Genomic DNA, 14,332 nt, shown 5'->3' with positions numbered 1-14,332 from the left:
AAAAAAACGTCCAATTTCTTGCACAAAATATATACAAAACCAAGCACTTTGAATGACCCATATGTCTATTTATACTCAAATTCACAAGAATTTCAAGGACCCATGGGAACCCTGTTTAAAACACTACAGGACTTAATGCAAATAAATCAATCAATCCTAATCCTAAATGAATGCTGTACGTCACAGCGGTGATGAGGTGTGAGCGATATATCCTCCAAGTGGATGTTATCAATCAAATGTGCAGCAGCACCGTGGCTGTAATCGACTCTGTGCTGATCGAGACCACCAGCTGTTTAGCCCCGCCTCCGCGACCTGAGACCACCAGCTGTTTAGCCCCGCCTCCGCGACCTGAGTATTCAGGTTTGGCTAGCTCACAGCACAGTGCTGACCTCTCCACCAGCAGCCCAGATGCTGGAGAGATGAGGAACACCAGCTGTATCACAGCCATGCCAACGTACTACATACTAGTACACACCTCATCCATCCAAAGCAGGACACGGCTGTCAAAGTGTCAAGCTGCAATCAGCCTTAAAGGAAAGACTTTGTCAACCAGCTTTCAGGGTTCCTACAGATCCTTAAAAAGTCTTAAAAGACTTCAGTGAATTCATTCATCTAAAAGTAAGGCCTTGATTGGTATTGAAATGTCTTAAATCAATCTGTCAAAAGTCTTAAAAATGCTACATAGGAAGTAGCGTTGTATGATTTTATTTATTTTAATTTCTATTTTTTGACGTTGCAATTTAAAATCTCACGCTGTTAAGAGTTAGCTCAGCCGGCTAACTGAGCATTAGCTTGTGGTGAGACCCCAAGCATGCTCCCTCCCTGGCTCATAAACAGCCTATCATATCCCTTGATAATGGAGTGTGCTACGAGTGACACGCAAACAGCCAATCACCAATGTTCCATTTCACTGTTTGTCTGCTCTACGTCGAACTGGGGAACGGGCACTGCACTAGGCTGGTTATAAATTGCACCTGTATTTACCCTGCTATGGCACGTCAAAATGGCTGCTGTGAAAAAGGTCTGTCCCCACTAACTGTGGATTTGCACAATTTGCCCAAGAGAAATTCTGGCGTCGGGTATGAACACTCCACAGGAACTGACGGATCCAAACTGTCCTCAACAGCAGTGAGTGAGCGCTCTGTTTAAAGACCACATGAACCGGGGCCCCGTTCCAATACCCATACTTCCATACTATTTAGTAGGCAAAAAAAGATTTAGTATGTCCCAATACATAGTATGTCAGATGCAGTATGCCAAGAGTACCAGGATGTTGTACTACATCAGCTCCTATTTCGGAGTATGCATCGATGCATGCTTTGTCAGCCAATCTTCCCCACAATCCTTTGCGCAGCAGGAAGTGACATCTTCTTCTTCTTCTTCTAATGTTTTATGGCGGTTGGCAAACAACTTTTTGTGCATTACCGCCACCTACTGGAGTTACGTCGCACTGACTGAGCTGCGTGTTCATGAATGAGATAATTAACTTTAAGAAAGCCTTGAAATATGTTAAAACCAAACAAGCATGGAGTGTGTACCAAAACATGCATATCTTGATTCCTGTTTAGAACTCTGACTTAATGTTTTTGCTTTATTTATTTTATTTTGTTTATTTGATTGTCTGTTCCAATTTTGTAAATGTTTAGTCTGAATTTTTTGTATAATGTACTGTTTGTTACTGCCAGACTTTGTTTATTGAAAAAAAAAAAAAAAAACTCAAATGTGGCGCTGCGGACGTCGGCGGAAGTGAGCAAGAGGTCGGAGTTCAGGAAGCTCACGTGACGACAGATGTAGTGTGTCCCAATAGTATGCATTTTGCATGCATGCTGCACACTACAATCCATACTATGTGAGGGCAGCGGCAGTACATACTACAAGAAAGAAGTACAAGTATGGGTCTCAGAGAGGGTCGGTGACGTATCAGGAAAGAGGGTTGAGAGGCGGGCCATAGCGTGTCGATGATTTGATTTGACAGTTCTGTGGACTGGAGTTGGCGTGTTCCGCCCCCAAATCGAGCGTGTTCTGGCGCTATATGCAAGTGTGCTCTGCAAAGAACGCTGGAACAGGCTGCCTCCGCGCGTACTGCTGTGTGAAAGCCGAGGCAAATGTGCTGCCTGCCAGCTTGGAGTGTCCGAGGGTCCGGGGTAAGACCCGCGGACGTTAACGTGATTCCTGGAATGCGAGTTTAACGCATTCTACATTAAATGAAGACATTACTGTTTGTTTTATTTTGTATGTTACATACTTATTGGCCAAGTATGTTAACATAATGAGCTTAGAAAAGTCTGCCCAAGTAGGCACTAGGCAGCCATCTTGCCTGCAGAATTTTCTCCTCGAAATGATTGACAGCTGCCATGTCATGATTGGTTGAAATGGGGTAGACATTTGATAGTTCTTCGTTATGTCACCATTAATGAAATCCTAAAAAAATGAACCTTTGATGTGGAAAAAGTGTGAAAAACTAAAGAAATGTGATTTTTGTGATTGTTGTGTGTGCTTACATGATTAAATAGGTGCACTGAATACCCAGGTATGTGAACTAAAATGCTTTGCTTGGTTTGTTGTCATTTTTGGGTTCAGCCCGTCTTTAAAGAACGCTGGACTCAACAATGTTAGATATTTTGTCTGATCTTCTGTCAGTGTGGCTGCCTGGTTGCAGTTTACTAATGTCACATTTACAGGAATTCTGGGTATTTGCAGTTTAATGCGCCCACTTCCGAGATAGACGGAGGTGATTTTTTTCCCAACACGTTTTAACATTTCAACAATTCATTGTTGAAAAGTTTCAGTCAACTCAAGATGTCAACCCACACCACCTGGGTGCAGTACAGTATATTTCATTCAAGAACACTCAAGTCATAGAATTAACCATTTATTGCATAAATGAATATAATGCATACAATTATGTTTGGCGTTGAAGGCTCCGCTCTTAGAATTAATTTAATATTTAATTTAATATTTAATTCATTTAATTCTCCCTGAACTCAGCTCAGCAGCATGCTACGCCGAGCAGGGAGCGCAAGCAGAATCCCCCATGGGAATAAAATATTCCAGATACATTTAAACCATAGAAATTAAAAGAGGGAGCCTAAAAGCAAGACATGGAAACATGTTCATTTTTTGAGCCATGCAGACTCCAGAGCTACAATACATGATAGCATTTGCATTTGATCTAAAAGGTGGAGGTTGGGGTGGAGGTGGCAAAGCGTTTGCCAGCAGCCGCACGATCCAGCAAGGATCCAGCAAGGAGGAGAACAGATCAGTGAGTGAGAGGCTGCCCTATTTAAACGGACCGCCTTGTTGTGAGAATGACTGTGATTGGAGAATTGGTTAAACGGTGAACCAAACAGAGGCTGTCAGCTGGTACAGCTGGGGCGTCGACTATGACATCATGTCTTGAATGAACTAACGCAGGCTTCATTAGTCAGAAATACCTTCATCACATTTTCCATGGATGTGTGCATCCTTGAAGGAGGAGAGTAACACACTTTTGCAGTACGGTATATAGTGAACTCAGCAGCTGAATCATTACAGAAACAAATAGGCGCCTTTAGCTGGCCTGCTTCCAGAGAGTCGTCCCCTCTGGTGTGCCATTATTGAGACCCGATGTTCCTAGAAGAGTAGCCTAAACAATGTATGAAAGCGCCAGCTGGAGATTGTCTTCCCCCCAGGTGAAACTGTAAATTAACGGGAGGCCTTAATTGAGCCTCATTATTAGGAATAGCAGGTGGCCTTGCATAATACCAGCGGGGAAATAGTAGTGCATACATTTAGGAGCGGTATATGTATGCTAAAATCATTTTGCATGTACATGTAGGCTACACATCATCAGGCACTTTTTTTCTGTATGTTACATAATGTAAACAGTTGTGTGTTCAAAGTCTTGTATATACACAGTATATCGTATTGAAGCATGCTTGTTTTATGTCAGTGAGCTCGACTATATGTGGGGACAGTGCAACATAATCAGTTTGCCTTTGCCTCATTCCCGGCACCAGCGCCTCGGTGAAGGAGCGGCGGGCTGTTATACTGTATCCTCAGAAGATCCTCAGACTTTTCTCCCGAGGGAGGTGTAGCTCACACGGCGAAAACCGATCGGCAAACCCGCTCACGTCTGCCCGACGCCGGAGGAAATCAAACGGTGACCCGGCAGCGGAGGAACCCGTCAAGGTTGAAACGTCCATTTCTTTTCAAGTTTTAAAGACAGGCGCTCGATCCATGCGTGTCCTGGAGGGCCTTCCGACACCCCATGGCTGCCGCATGTACCTCATGTGAAGTGCTCTCTCTTCCCACCACCGCTTCCAGCTGAGGGAAATTAAATGCCTCCTTGGAAAATTGATGGAGAGTCCGTGTTCACACATGACTGCTTTTCATCCAAGCGGCAACCTTCCAGGGACGAAAAATGAAGTACCAGAAACGGCAGTTCCTCCAATGGCCGCTTGAGGCTGGCTCCAAAAGCGAGTCATTCCCCATAGGCCCCCCCATGTTAAAATGCCCACATTTACAACGGAAACAAGTTTGCAGCCTGGTACCAAAAAAACAAAATGGCAAACTCCAAGTTTTAAAACAGGGGTCCACAAACCAATGGGTAATGTCACGGTGGCTTCATCCATATCTTTATACAGTCTACGTTTCCATCATGTACAGCTGCTGTCACATGACTGAAGCCCACCACTCACGCTTTCATGCTTTTCCCCCCATAAAGTCCTTAATCCTCTTAATAAAATGAATCTTATGGATGTAGTTTAAACTGATGTAGGTAAACTGAAATATAACACAGGTGATGTTCACATAATATGAGTGAATCAACAACGTTTTTCAACAAAACCACTGAACACTTAAAAATCATGTCAATATGTGTGTGACCATTTCAATCATTTTGACCACACTGCTGCTGCCCCTCACCATTTTGATGTGGGTATATTGTTTTTGTTACAGTAGCCTACAATTTGTATTAAGCACATTTTATTTTTATTTAGCTTTAAAAAAAAGGCATCAATACTGTAAAATGCACAAAATTCATAGTCTTTACATGCTTTTTGACATTTAAATCCCCCTTTTCCTCAATGCATCCAGGCCTCTTTCTTCAGAAACCTCACTGTGTCATCGAAACCCTCTTGACAGAGCCACTGCATACGAGAAGCCGGCGGAGGGAACAAGGCCTGGTTCAGCCGTACGATGTTCTCCGTGGAAAACTAAGCAAATGAGAGAAAACACAAAATGTCCAAAAAAAAGGGGGGAAAGACACAGCCAATTTCAATGGAAAAAAAGACTTGTAGAAAGCCAATGAGAGAGTGATGAACTGACAAAAGCTGTTATTTACACAGAGAGTAAAGCCAAAGGGGCAATGATTAACAGACGTGTCCTGTAGAGGCTCGTAAACATCAAGTCAAAGTCCCTCAAATAGAGACACATTACAGCCAGGGTCAGTAGTGCTTTTTAGATTTTGATACTACAGTATGTATTGTCATTTAGTTTAAAAAAAAAACATAGTTGATTGAACATGTTGATTTAATATTGAATTGTAGAACTGTGTACACTGTACATACTAGGGAGATAATAGTTGCGAGTTTGAAACCTAGGATTACAAAAGTCAACCATACATTTTGTGGTTGGCATAATTCCTAGTAAATCGCAATATTTTGTGAATATCGCAATATCAAATATAATGTATTGCAGTGAATGGTGATAATATTGCATCGTACAATATTTTGGCAGGACAGAATCACGATTTTGGAGATATTGCCCAAGCCTACCTCTGGTATCCCTGTAAGGAACCCTGAGGAATGCCGGACCCCACTTTGACAACCACTGACATACTGTCCTGTTATAGAGAGCCAAAGTCGACTTTACTTCCTGCTTCAGCAGATACTTTTCATCCGCCATTCATTTCCCCATAGACATTTTGTCAAATGCTTCTAAAAAATAGTTGTACTTAGTCAAACCAAACGATTCAGCTATATTTAGATACAGGAGAGACCATAGAACATTTCACTCAGACAAAAAAAAAAACATTGAACAAAGATTTTTTTTTATTTTTCAGAGTGAAATGTTCTATGGTCTCTCCTGTTTCTAAATATAGCTGAATTGTAAAAATCAAATAAGTAAAACAATTTTTTATAAGCATTTTACAAAATGGCTATGGGAAAAGAAATGGCGGATGAAAGGTCTCTGGTACGCATGCTGAAGCAGGAAGTGATGTTGACTTGGGCTCTCTATAGACCCTTCTCACGGGGGCCATTTTGGGTCGAAAAGGCAGGGTAAACACAGGTGCAAGCAAAACACTAATGAGGGTTTCCAACTTCCATGATTGGAATTTGGAAACCCTCATTAGTGTTTTGCTTGCACCTGTGTTTACCCTGCCTTTTCGACCCAAAATGGCCCCCGTGAGAAGGGTCTATTGTACTGACCCATAACTCACCATTACATTCATCTTGGCCACTCTGAGGTGGTTGTTGAAGCGCCCCCTGTGGACGGGGCACACGTCCTGCGGCCCGGCGAAGGGCGACACGGTAATGGTACGTCCAACCGGCAGGATAGGCAGGCAGTCGGTGAACCCTCCGTCGATCCATTTCTAACAAAACAGAAGCAGGTCCACACACAGAGGAACCCTCATTTAAAATGAGCCAGACAGGGAAAACAGAAAAGAAGTCTGCTTTACTAAGGGAGCACTAGCTGACTAGTGTGATTTGGGACTAAATTGCATTTGGGGAATTCTGCGAAAACTCAGATTCTACAACAGCATGAGTGAATACTGGATTCTGATTGGCTAGCAACAGTGGTAAATAGGCCAACAATCTACAGTTCGGCTCCAACCGCAGTATCACTCCGCTCCCTGATGCTGACTCCGCTCCCTGTGCTGACTCCGCCCACTGTTAGCCTGTCAGTCTGCAAATCTCTAACAAGGAAATGGCCGATCTCTAACAAGGAAATGTCCGATTTCGTAGTAACGTTTGATTTACTGGGTGGATTGAGTTTTGAGCAGTGGTTAGATGAAGATGAAGGTGAAGTGAACAAAGGACGACATGGTGAAATTGGGGAGAGAGAACTGGCTGAGCTTGAGTTGTCACGAGTTCGGACTAGCGGGAGGTCGGACTAGCGGGAGGTCGGACTAGCGCCCGGACCCCGAACCTGGGACTGTCAAACAAACAAACGCCCTCTGCCGTCACCAGATATCAACACACCACCACCAAAACGGGCTGCTTTAGATAACTGTTTAAATAACTGTACTTTTACAGGCAATGTATCAATAACTGTGAATCTCGTTAAGGAATAGGTTAGTTGTTTTTTGGCTCAAAGGCAACTAAATGTTTAGTGCAATCATTGATCTTGTGTATGGAACTATATTCTGTGGCGGAAGGATAAATGTATTCTGAAACCAGTAATGATTGTAAATAAATGAATTGGATGTTACAATTGTGTATTTTTTATATTATTTGGTAGCTGTTGTAGAAAACAAATTTACCACTCGAGGTCGGGGATTGTGGCCACATTTACCACTGGTACAGGGTTTATAGCACTCGGCTTCGCCTCGTGCCACAACCCTGTACCAGTGGTAAATGTGGCCACAACCCCCTTCCTCTCGTGGTAAATTTGTTAAACAGAGCCTTCCCAAAAACACGAGTCAATGGACAAGGACCATCTCAAAGGATTTGAGTCAATGAGCACAACACTGAATACCTTTCATTTCCTTCCAAAGGATGATTTCACCTCACACAGAAACATTTTGTAAGGGTGTGTGTCCATATATAGTGTTTTTTTTCCTGCATCTTTTAGCAGCTCGAGACGTCACTCCGTCGGTTGGTCGGGCCACAAAATTTCACCCTTTAGCATGCACCGTTTTTGCCCTAGGAGGCAGAAATTGGGCACGGAGGTCAAGTGTGTGTGAAGGTGTGTGTTTGTTTTCATTGTTTCACATTATGTACATGTTTTATATCATGGACAAAAGAGAAATGTCTGGACAGAAATAACACAAGGGCCAGTGCATCTTTCCGCAGCGACTGAATTAGCCAGTTACCTGTCCTTGGAACTCCACCGGTCGAACTCCAGCGTAAACAGGCACGAAACTACTGGCCAGCAGCGCCTCGGGAAATAACAAGAGAAGCAAAACAAGTCATGTCAGTAAACAGTCTTTGACCCAGAGCCCTACAGGAGCACGAGGCAGCTTCATATCTCAAGGTTTCACCTCTTTGCACCATCTATGAAAAAAGTCCTTCAACATGTTTCCATGGAGACTCAGATATCACTATGGGGGTTGACAATCTGTATTTCTGGCGTTGCCTATAGAGACATGTACACATTTCAAGGTTTTTCGTGCATAGAGACATTTTGGCGCCGCCCCCCCCAAAGAGAGTTTTAGCCACCCCCCCAAAGGCCTGGTATATTTGAGTTCAGGACAACCCTGACTGCATACTAACTCCAAATCAAGCACTTTGACTGTATCGATTTAGAGAATTTGTACTTTCAATGGCTTCCGTTCTAAAACTTGTGGTGCTGTGAAAACAGATTGCTCCATAATGTCTGACAATGACTGATATTGTGTTGAGGATAACCCTGACTATACACTAACCCAAAAGTCAAATGTACACACGCGTAGTCCCCCCGCCCCCGCCCTAAAGACCCACTCTGAGCAAGGAAAAAACATGCATTTATAAAAAAAAAACATGTATTCACTTATGTCATTTTTGAGTCAGACCAGTAAAAGCCCCGACCAGGCTGTAGACCCCGAGTAAAAATAAGGCGGTAAAGCAATGATAAACATTGAATGAAGGTGTTTTACGCTGAGAATCTTTATGGAGAAGAAACTAGGGTGTGGCCTGGCCTGGCGTCGCGCTCGGCTGCGTACCTTTATAAGCTCGTCCCTGGAGGCGAACCGGGACACGAGGCGGTTCTGGCCGCTTTTGGAGTGCGTTATTGAGACGTGCAGGCGGTCAGCGGCGAGGCTGTGGGCATCGCTGGGCAGAATCTCCTCCATCCCCTCCCTAGAGAGGAGCCAGCCACAGATGGCCCATTTGTCACGTTTTTTTGATAACGGCCCCACTGGGCGCCATAGCGCTTTTTGCAGCGACATGTAAATTATATGACACAATCTGTTGGCCGTAAACCTAGCAGGGTTCCCGTGTCATTTTCCAGGCCTGGAAAAGTCATGGAATTGCTGTAGTACAACCCTTGAAAGTTTGGGAAGAGTCAGGGAATTTTGTTCTGTGTAATGAAAGTACAAGTTATCTTCCATAGATAACCTTCCATGTAATGTAGTATAAAATCAAATGCACATGATGTTACCATCACGTACGGTTTCTTCAGTTTGTCACTGTTTGTTTTTATAATGGATTTGAGTGTTTCTTGTATTTTATATTATATTAACTCATTGAGTGCCAATGACGACAATCGTCGTCAATTCAAATAGTAACGTAGAGTGCCAATGACGACGATTGTCGTCAATTGCGTTTTTTGACGGTGGGACGTGGATCAAAGCCTGATGCATCTCCTGTTAAAGTATGTGGGATGTCGAATGTGTAGAAGCTATTTTACGGACCCATTAGGTGGCGACAGTGCTCTCCAGATTAGAGAAAGGTGAGGAAAAACAGCAGAAGAAGCCCCGTGATGAAACGGAAACCGATGAGAGCCAGAGCCAGAGCCGTATAGATTGCTCTGGCTGGAGCTAACGTTAGCTGCGAACAGCAGTCAATCCGCTCCCACAACTGAGCCCCTCTGTCTCTGCTGCATAGTTTCTCCACACGATTAGCCACCAGAAAAGCAGCACCCGACGCCGAAGGGCCAAACCATTCTCAGCAGTCCGGTTTGGCTTTTCTGTGTCGCGCTGGGAGCCGGCGCACAAAAACGGAGCGCTCCGAAAATAGACGCTGGGTGCGTGTTAGGCTGTGTGTTAGTGTGGGGATGAGTTTCTCCCAGCTCCGCCGGCATGCAGGCTGTGTGTTGGTGTGGGGGTGAGTTTCTCCCAGCTCTGGCATGCAAGCTGTGTGTTGGTGGGGATGAGTTTATCCCAGTTCCATGCAGAGATTCGTCGCCTGACACACGCAGCAGAGAGCAGAGCCACCAGAGACACTCCCACGGAGGAGGAGTTTGGAGTTGAGGGGGGTGGGGGTGCTGTTGTATTGAAGGAAATTACTGTTCAAATGTTTCAGGTCAGAAAATATTAGCTTCAGAGTCAGTGATTTGCTTGAAATGCTTCATTTCACAAAAGGCTGATTATCTCAGCTTCTAGATGGAAACGTCTGTTTTTGGTGAAATCAACCTATCTTCTCCGGCTGATAACTAAAGAACGGAAAATGATATCAATAAACTTTTTTTTGCTGATGATAGAAGATAGTCTCATCGTTCTTTGGGCGTGTTCGGTGTTTACATAGTAATATCACACAATATTCTGTGGGCCTCGAGAAATCACTGAAAACGCTCTGAAACTCTGGCACTGGGAGCATCCGTTTTCCAAAAGTGGCTGGCACTCAATGAGTTAATATTTGTATGGAAAATTATTTAAAAAAAAATTCAATAGCTTCCATGAAATGTGATGCAGTGGCTCTACAGCAGTAAAATTCAATATAAAGAGGTGTGTCCTATTTGTCCACTGTAGTAATAATGTCTGCTATTGATTCGGAGTCTTGAAAAGTCATGGAAAAGTTTTTAAATTGTATCCATGAACGTGGGAACCCTGACCAAGGCACGGGCACGCAAATCTATATATATAATGTGTCTACATTGATATGTGTCTACATTGATACAATGTCTCTACATTGATATAATGTCAAGTCAAGTCAAGTCAAGTTTACGGTATTTGTATAGCACATTTCATACACAGAGGCAATTCAAAGTGCTTCACATAAAATGGTTGACAGGAAAATAAAAGAATAAAAGAAGAGAATAAAATGGACATTTAAAAGCATCACAACAAAACTTTAAAAAAGAGTATAAAAAGTGCATTAAGCAACAGGCGCAGCAGTTGCAAAAAGAGATAAAAACTTAAAGAGGACTCATTGGGTTTGCATAATAGAATAAATCAATTTATCTATATTTAGTCCCCCGACATACTATATAAGAAGCACGGTCTGTCTATACAATGTGTCTACATTGATATAATGTCTCTACACTGATATAATGTCTCTACATTGATATAATGTGTCTACATTGATACAATGTCTCTACATTGATATAATGTGTCTACATTGATACAATGTCTCTACATTGATATAATGTGTCTACATTGATACAATGTCTCTACATTGATATAATGTGTCTACATTGATATGTCTCTGATATGATGTCTCTACATTGATACAATGTCTCTACATTGATATAATGTGTCTACATTGATACAATGTCTCTACATTGATATAATGTCTCTACACTGATATGATGTCTCTACATTGATACAATGTCTCTACATTGATACAATGTCTCTACATTGATATAATGCATCTACATTGCTATAATGTCTCTACATTGATATAATGTGTCTACATTGATACAATGTCTCTACATTGATATAATGTGTCTACATTGATATGTCTCTACATTGATACAATGTCTCTACATTGATACAATGTCTCTACACTGATATGATGTCTCTACATTGATATGTGTCTACATTGATACAATGTCTCTACATTGATACAATGTCTCTACACTGATATAATCAGTTTGGACAGTACTTACTGGAGGGTGAGCATGAAATCGTAGCCCGGCGTCAGGGCTCCAAAGCGCTGCCGCCGCACGCCGTCGGCGAACCTGTAGGTGAACTCTTTGCAGTGCTGTCAGGGAACAAAACAACCGCAATGACATCACACCTCATTGATTAATTACATTTAATTTGTAATCAATTATTCATTAATTAGCCTATTGTAGACAGCTCCTTACTTTTAGTTTCTGATTTCTGTGCGGTGCTGATGGACAGCTCCTTTTATCGTTAAAATAAAAAGTGCTCTGAGAACGCATTATTCGGCCTCTGTACTGTTTACAGTCAGATGTGGGCCACGAACATTTTTGAGATTTTCAAGTGGGCCACGAGTCGGAGAAGGTTGAGAACAGCTGATTTAAATCACAGTGAAATTAAACTTGTCCTCATTTTGCTGGGGAACCTCTTGAAACACCCTCGAGGAGCCCCCTGGGGGTTCCCCGGACTCCACGTTGAGGAACCGCTGGTCTGCTCTACACAGTTTCACGCTCGTACCTCTAACTTGTCTGGAGCCGTGATCATTACGGCAGCCACCAGGGCTCCAGCGGAGGCCCCAGCACAGGCCCTGAGGGACCCCAGCAGCCGCTCCCCGTGGCGGAGGAAGGCCCCTACGGCACCCAGGTGGTAGATGCCCAGGAAGCCACATGCAGCAAAGGACAGGTTCAGCACCGTCATGCTCACCGCCTGCACACATAGAGCTGATTAAGTGGGATCCATGGCACAACTCAAGTGACATCACTGATTACATACCGATGACATCATAATCACTGATTTATGACATCACGATCGTGACTGATACCCCCGCCCCAATTTTAACTAAAGCGATTTACCACTTTTTTTTTTTATTCTCAGGGTGGACATTTAGACAAAGTAAAAGGATGATATACCACGAATCTTCATACTACTATTACTACTACTAATGATCAAACATACCAGGCCAGATCTGGGTGCAACTCTTTGTGTGTTTCCTGTGATCTTGGTGTCGTGGAGGAGGATGTATTTCACTTTGTGTTTCATTGTCCCATGTACAGTGATTTGAGGAATCCTTTATTTGATAGAATTTGGTTGAAGAATCCGGATCTGTTTTGATTGTCTGAAGGACATTATAATGTTGAGTTGGCTTTTAGGCAAGATTGATAGAAAATGCCTGGCAACTAAGACAGCTAAGACAAGAACATCGTATCCAGTATAAATACATCCCTGTTATGGAAAGTGCATGTGTTGGTGCAATGCTCTTCTCTTGGACTCTGTACAAATGTATATACGGTACTGTTAGTATGATTTGCCATGTGGCCATCCTGGCGATTGTAGTGTCTTGTAAGCCCATATGGGCTGGGCACCTTAAACAGGTGCATGACACTTAAATAAAAATATCATCATCGATCAATCAACTAAAACGTGTTTTGCAGATAAGTATAGGCTAATTGGAATTGCAAAACAAAAACTAACAAGACATCCTAATTTAATAACTATTACTGAACATAGCCTAATGTAGCCTACTACTAACCCCAGAAATATGGCCATAAGGAGCTGCATAACGTTACATAAATAAAAATAGGAAAATATATATCATGGCAAGCTATATGAGGGATCAGCCTAGCAGCATTTTGGTAAACAAACCGCATCACTGGATGGCAAGGCAATGGAACCCTATGGAGCCCAAGTGACGCGAGGCTTGTGTGTCTGACTCTAACTCTGTTTACATTTTAAAAACTGCACAGTTCACACAACTTTAACACATGCATAATACATCAAACCCTTGAGCTAATTCTGCCCTCACTCAGAATGTCAAAATATAAGCGATGTGATGTATAGTTTTTGAGATATTAACGTTTGTTTGTCACAACTCATACTATTAACTGCTGCGGGGTTCTGCATTTCTGGGTGGCAAGTGACGTCACGCTGATTCGTCCTATTTCAAAACGCAAGTTAATATTTATGTATCATGTATCCTTGTATGAGCCCAAATACTGGATAGGCTATCGTTAGAGGAAAATCTCGTGTCAAGTTAGGCTAAATAATAAATATAAAACATATCCACGCGGGCATCTGTGGTTTCTACACATCCGGCTACAGTAGGCTACAAAGGTTTTCTATGAACCTCAGTGAACACAGCTTCATGTTTACACTTTCGTCAAAGGAAGACTTGCTATGTAAAACATGCAGGAAAAGGACAAGGTTGACAAGAAGAGGACATACCGTGTTTAGATCAAAAGAGAAATCATTTTTGGACTGGTGTTAGAATAACGTTACATGAAAGAGGTCATTGTTTACCGCAAGCAAAACGTTTTTGCTAGTACAACAAAACATTAAGCACCGTTGTCAAGGTAGACATAGTAAATACTACAACTTCCGCCTAACTTCTTCAAAATAAAAACTTGCTGTTGGTTAAAGTAACCTCGCGTCACCAGGCTCTTCTCGGCGAGAAAGAGCCTGGCTCCCGCCCACAATTGATTTTGTCACCCTACTGGTTCCCGCCTAGAGCCCGCCCTAGACCGGATGGCAGCGTTTCTAGCTCGTCAACTTTCACGTTAACTTGACAATTTGACCCAAGTATCAGAATCCTCTTTCACCGTTTTGACCGGTGTGTCAGGCGGTGGTGGCGGAGATGCCATATTGCATAAACGTTTTGTTTTATGTAAC

At 42.8% G+C, this 14,332-nt stretch overlaps 1 protein-coding gene across 1 annotated transcript; it reads right to left on the bottom strand.

Annotated features, from left to right (window-relative positions):
- Positions 1-4,964: 4,964 nt before the first annotated feature.
- On the bottom strand, positions 4,965-13,997 carry pnpla4 (patatin-like phospholipase domain containing 4). Its single transcript, XM_083633322.1, has 7 exons — positions 13,889-13,997; positions 12,185-12,373; positions 11,671-11,765; positions 8,846-8,981; positions 8,018-8,083; positions 6,422-6,574; positions 4,965-5,195 (listed from the first exon to the last, which is right to left on the bottom strand). The coding sequence occupies exons 2-7, from the start codon at positions 12,362-12,364 to the stop codon at positions 5,064-5,066; spliced, it is 762 nt and encodes a 253-aa protein (XP_083489448.1). The 5' UTR covers positions 12,365-12,373; positions 13,889-13,997; the 3' UTR covers positions 4,965-5,063.
- Positions 13,998-14,332: the final 335 nt, after the last annotated feature.

This window comes from Poromitra crassiceps (assembly GCF_964638095.1).
Source record: "Poromitra crassiceps genome assembly, chromosome: 3".
NCBI lineage: Eukaryota > Metazoa > Chordata > Actinopteri > Beryciformes > Melamphaidae > Poromitra > Poromitra crassiceps.
Note: the sequence above shows the minus strand (reverse complement) of the source record. Positions and strands in the feature narration are given on the sequence as shown.